Genomic DNA, 6,000 nt, shown 5'->3' with positions numbered 1-6,000 from the left:
TTGATCACCTAAAGTAACCACATTTGATTCAAATATGATCCCAAAATGTGATTGACTATATTCAGTTTTTGATCATCAAAGGTAAGCATATTTGATTATTCTTTTTGTTGATATTTATGAAATATTAAAATTTAATCATCAAAGGAATTCAAAAATGATTTCATCAAAAGTATTCGCATTTGATTATATTATATCCTTTGTTCAATAGTATGATAACTCATTATTTAGTCAGAGAGAGTGGTCAAATTGTATTGTTATGTAGGGAAATTCAAAATTTAATCACTTAATGCTGAGTGGGATATAAAAGCTAAAGTTTTTGCCGACAAACAAAATTTCTAAATTTTGTTTCAAGATTTCATTATAAAATTGCTTCAATGTTCCTTCAAGTTGTATGTCGGGGTTGATTCTGGATAAGTAAGAGTTTAACATGTAACAGATATCCAGATTGAAGTTGAGCTAGAGTGACTCGCGCCTCCCTTCTGCTTTCCTTTTCTGCGAGTTCGGGCTATTTAACTTTAAGAACGCGGTTCGCAGGGCAATTTCTGGCATAGAGGTCCCACGCCTTTTTAAGGATATCACTGAGGACCCTTTTTGCGGCGAAAGGAGTTTGGCATACACAACAACAACAACAGCTAGCAGGGTAGCAGTTCTACCTGCAATTGCTGTTAGTTTGTACATACCGATAGCGATACTTATGTTGCTTTTTCAAGTTTTTGAACATAACAAGCAAATATTCACCCAAGTGAATACCTCAAACGCGACCCAGAAGCAAGTGAATATCCCTACAAGAAACGCTGATAGTTTTACTAATACACTCACACTTGTAATTGACAATGCTGATCCTGCGATGACGTAAACATTGATACTCAAATTTATGTATGTTCCTTTGTTCGCTCACGCATGTCCGCATGTACCCAACGACAGCCTATAATCATGAAAAAGGACTCAAACTGGGAAAGCTTCGGACACCTGGTACAGAACAAAAGAACATACAGCAGATACCATTATGCATGTGAGACAGATACATAATTCTCAACGGAATTTTATGTATGCGAGAACAGTTTATCCGATTTAATCATGCTGTCACTACTGACTGTCATATGACAATCAAATGATTATCACGGTTGTTTTGTTATTTTTTAAATTCCGCCATTTTCAACCGACGAAAACCATATAAAAAATAAGTTTAAAAAATGAAAAAGAGAGCATTTCAAAGCTCCATGCCAAAAGAAAAAAAAAATCGAAAATAATATTAAAAAATGAGGAAAGCGCTCTTCTGTTGTTTTGTTATTTTCTGAATTTAAATTAAACATTCTGAACTCGAATTCTTATAAAACTATTTATTTTAAACAAATAAGAAATACGTATGCTTTTATCACGTACAAAATTAAAAACGTAATGAAATAAAGTAAATAAAAAGCAAAAAGCATTGTTTCATTTTTGGCGGAATATAATAATGGTCATTTATGATAGTATAACAGTCAAACCTGATATCTACAGTAAACTATCATTTATGACACTTTTTGATAGTTAGAGTGTCAGCACTGATCCAGGAAAATGAATGAGAGTGAGCAGTACGGCTATATACTTAATCAGTAGGCCATGTTGGTGTATAAGAAGGAGACGAAAACTCACACGTACACAGTTGTTTACATCACATTTGCGCAAGTCCCCTTAAGTTTGTGATAGAAAGTTTGTATGAGGCGCAGATCGTTAGGTTGACATTGCTGACAATCAGATGATAGTCATATGATAGTCAGTATCCTTGTAGGGATTTTGACAGCAAAAATGAGTGTCCGTAACACTTTGCGTCGCTATATAATACGAAAAAACGTAAGACAATCACCTACAGTCACCGATAGTCACGGAGAGTCACCTAAGTGAATGAATGCACTTATATGATACGAATTTGGTTTCACTTGGGTGAAAGTGACTTTTCGCGTCGCGTTGCGTTATACATAATAACGCTGTTAGTTTGATTCACAATGCTTTCTTTCGCGTGTGAATGTGCCGAAAAAAAATTATTTTTGTAGGCTTTTCGTGTAAATCTGTAAGTTAAAAGGTAAAGGCCTGAAAATTATACTAAAGACTTATAATCATTGCGTTTTAATAGTTCAGAGCAGAGCAATTGGTGTTGGTGAATTATAAATAATTGGGAAAGCGTATTTTCTCCAAGCTCGACATATCTGCCTTTTGGCTTTGTTGACATTAGAATTGTGAAATTGCATTTTGCCAAATTTACCACACAGCCATATTCGCGAAAAGCTTCAACTATAGTGAATGCACAACTGGTTTTAACCAATCGCTATGTCCGGGGGTGCATTAATTACATTAAAAGAAGATGCAACTGATGGTGGTGGTAGTACCAACGGTGGTGGCGGCGGTAATTCCACCATAGCAACCAATCAGCAATCTTCCGGATCAGGAAATTCCACTGCTTCAACTAATCATAATACAAATGGAAATAATGGAGGTGGCGGCCCACCTGAAGGTACTCGCCAAAACAGCTTGCAACGTATTCAACTACGTAAACAAAAAGTTTTCAACTTGCCTGTTCCACAAAAGTTGGCCAAATTATCCATGTACTCTGCATGCCAAAGCGAAGGTTGTCGTTGTACTGGTTGGAAGACACCACAGGAAAATCGCCATCGCGATGTTGAATCTTCATCGTATTGTCCAGAGTTTAGTGAAGAATGTCGAAGCTGTAGACATGCTCTCCAAAATCATATTGCTCACCTTGATGGCATTTCCGGATCACAAATGAATGATCTACTTGGGGCTATAATCGATATGGAAAACTTATTCATGTCAATGCAGCGCGTCGAAGATGAAGATACCAAAAAAGTATATCTATATCTATTTCGTCTTCTGCGTCAATGTGTACTGACACGTCAACAAGCTGTTATTCGTGGTCCACTTGGTGATCCACCATTCGAGTCACCCTGCATTGCTAAGGCTGTCTCATCATTCGTTTTCTACAAATATAATCATTTAAGTCAGACTGAATTACAAACAATGACTGAGGTGGCAAAGACTTTTTTGAATTTTTTAAATCATTATAACTTTGAGCCACCATCTATGCGTCGCACCGGCCTAACGCATGAAGATGCATCAACATATAAAATTAATTATACCCGTTGGCTTGTATTTTGTCACGTACCTGCTTTCTGTAATTCATTGCGACATTTTGAGACATCGCTAGTATTTGGAAGAACTTTGCTTCGCACCATTTTCAAATACATGGCTGAACAATTGAGAAATAAATGTTCGTCAGAACGGGATCGTTTTCCTGCGGATAAACGCTCAATTATAACACAAATGCCAAAATTTTTGGATGCACTCAAAGCGGAGATATTAAAAGACGATTCACCTATTTGGGATCAAGGATTTCGACCATCCACAGCATTTATAATACAACAACGCAAACGGCAACAAGAAGCGAACACAGGAAGTTCAGCGAATAGCAAACGAACTGGAACTGGCGAACCAGCGCATAAACGAGCCAAAAAGGAAGGCATTGACAGAACTTGTGGGTAAGCACTAGCAATTTTAGTAGGTGATAGCAAAAATACATAATTTTAAACTAACACCATTTTCGAGCCACCATTAGCACTTTTCGTTTGATATCTATGCTTAAAAAAAACAAAATTGGAGTCGAAAACTGTTCCAAAAACAATATCGACCTTTATTCTGGACTCCCATCAGGCCCGACGATAGGGGAGGAGGAATGTGGGAATTCCCCCCGGGCCCGGAGTTTCTCAGGGGGCCGCAAATTAGAGGTACTAAGACATTTTTTTTTTAATTCAGGAGAGTTTTTAGTTGTTCCATGTGCAAATTTTAAGCCGAATTTCAAAAGCAACGAATATTGATAATGTTTTTTTGCCTGGGCCTGAGGAGACAATAAAAACATCAAACAAAAATGTGTTTCTCAGGTGGCCCGCTATTTGGGGGTACTAAGACATTTTTTTTTTAATTCAGAAGGGTCTTTAGTTGTTCCATGTGCAAATTTCAAGCCGAATTTCAAAAGCAACGAATATTGATAATGATTTTTTGCCTGGGCTTTCGAATACTGAGGAGACAATAAAAACATCAAACAAAAATGTATGTTTACATGAATCCGAAATCGTTAAGTTTCGTAGTGACACTGATGAAGCTTCATCTTCAAAAAGTCTTCCAACAATACCTCCAACTCTGTATCAAAGTCCAGATTATTTAGACGACTTCGATATCGGTACCGTGAATAATGAGTTTTTGCGAAATAAATCGTCGAGGTCATCAAAAGTGTCCTGTTATTTTTCCACGTGATGTGGCAAAAATATTTTTTTGATATAATCCATCAATAATGATTCATGAATGAGACGTCAAACAAAGTCGTATACTTTTCGTTTATTCGTGTACTTATCTTTTGATGATAAGTATTTAAACGAAATTGGCTGTCATTGTTGGTATAACGATAACATTAACAATTTATGTTTGAGTCATTGGAGGTAACTGCAATAAAATAAAACTACGATTTTTAAACACGATTAGAAATGGCGTAAACTGTCAATTAAATTCTAGAAAGTATGCATAAACTAGATTGTAAAGACCTTTTTTGAAATCTAGCTAAGTTTGTTAATATTTGGACCCTTCTTAAAATTCAACTGGGAAAAGCTCGGGCTAAGTATTAATTTTAAATTTTTTTTTACTTATAAATATGGGTAAGTCTGGGTTCTTTATGCGACATTCCCATGCATTTAACACTACATAAAAGGGAGCATAAGCAGCGAATTATTGGACAGCACTACTATAATGCTTCATTCAAAATAGGTACTTAAATATAACCATATAGACTTACGGTAAAAAAGCCGTTGAAACTGTTTTCCCTGTTACGGCGTAACTACAGTCACTACAGCGCGTAACGAAACTGTTTAGTTATTGTGGTTAATATCGATAATTCCTTAACTCATTATTTGGTATTTTCAGGCAAGAAAGTTAGAAAGTCCCTAGCAGTTTTCGTAAAATCAACTATATTTCATATAAGTAATAAATTTAACCTTGAAATAAAATTTATATACATAATTTTCTAAAAAGAACAAATCACGCAAAATATGTAAAGCGTCAGCTGAGAACATTTTAATGAATTATCCCTAAGGAGAGTCTGGACGAAATATATTGAATAGGTAACTTTATTCACACGTTATCAAAGTGGACGACCATGAAAGGCCACTGAACGCGTTAATAGGAATATCGTCACGATAGATCCTCTGAATACATTTAAAATTGTTCCAGAAACTTTCGCGGAATTGATAGTATAAACATGATAGTAAAAACCAGCTTCTTAGCACAAAAATCCTTCCCTCCTACTAAGCTAGTTCTGCGAAAAAAGAAACTGGAGCGACTGGGGACGAGTCATATTCTCTAGCTTCCCAAGGCAGTCGGTTCTATGTACCGGAGCGACTCGGGATTTTTCCCGACCAAGGACTGTCATTTCAGTGTAAACCCATTTAATTTGTTGCATCCCTCCCACAAATTGTCATCCTCCCAGCAGCACCTTGCAGCGGGACTTCTCCATATTCTCTTGCTCCGGAAAGTATCGAACCCAATCCGGGTCCGTCTCCTGACCCCGGTCCTGAGAAATGGTTTTGCTGCATCTGCCGGAAAAGAATCTCTTTAGGACGGTCATACTCTTGTCCGTGTGTCCCGTGAAAGGGAAACCAGCTAACATAGGGGAGTCATATCGCCCGATATCTCTCCTATCGCCAGTAGCCAAGACGCTTGAAGACATTTTGCTCCCCCACTTCAAAGCAAATTTGCAGCTAGCCTGTCATCAGCATGGCTTTAGAAAACTCCATAGCACCACCACCGTGCCATTAGCACACAGATAAATTGTGGTTTAAATCAGAAGCCCCACCATAGAACAGTACTCGTAGCGCTAGACCTAATATACATAAAAACTCTAAAATTCAACTACAATTAGCGGACATAAATGTTCTGCAGTTATTTGATGCAAAAACATTG

General features: G+C 37.0%; 1 protein-coding gene across 3 annotated transcripts in view; it reads left to right on the top strand.

The window, feature by feature from the left end:
- Positions 1-1,910: 1,910 nt before the first annotated feature.
- The window catches only part of Gcn5 (Gcn5 acetyltransferase), an 82,507-nt gene continuing 78,417 nt past the window's right edge, over positions 1,911-6,000 (top strand). The window contains exons 1-2 of one of the 3 annotated variants that reach the window (XM_067788295.1): positions 1,911-2,050; positions 2,114-3,533. In XM_067788295.1, coding sequence (XP_067644396.1) covers positions 2,308-3,533 — 1,226 coding nt within the window. In that variant the 5' untranslated portion in view covers positions 1,911-2,050; positions 2,114-2,307. Of the gene's footprint in view, positions 3,534-6,000 lie in introns of all 3 variants that reach the window. The other 2 variants (XM_067788294.1, XM_067788293.1) reach the window with 2 other exon arrangements.

This window comes from Eurosta solidaginis, chromosome 5, assembly GCF_040869045.1.
Source record: "Eurosta solidaginis isolate ZX-2024a chromosome 5, ASM4086904v1, whole genome shotgun sequence".
Taxonomy (NCBI): Eukaryota; Metazoa; Arthropoda; class Insecta; order Diptera; family Tephritidae; genus Eurosta; species Eurosta solidaginis.
Note: the sequence above shows the minus strand (reverse complement) of the source record. Positions and strands in the feature narration are given on the sequence as shown.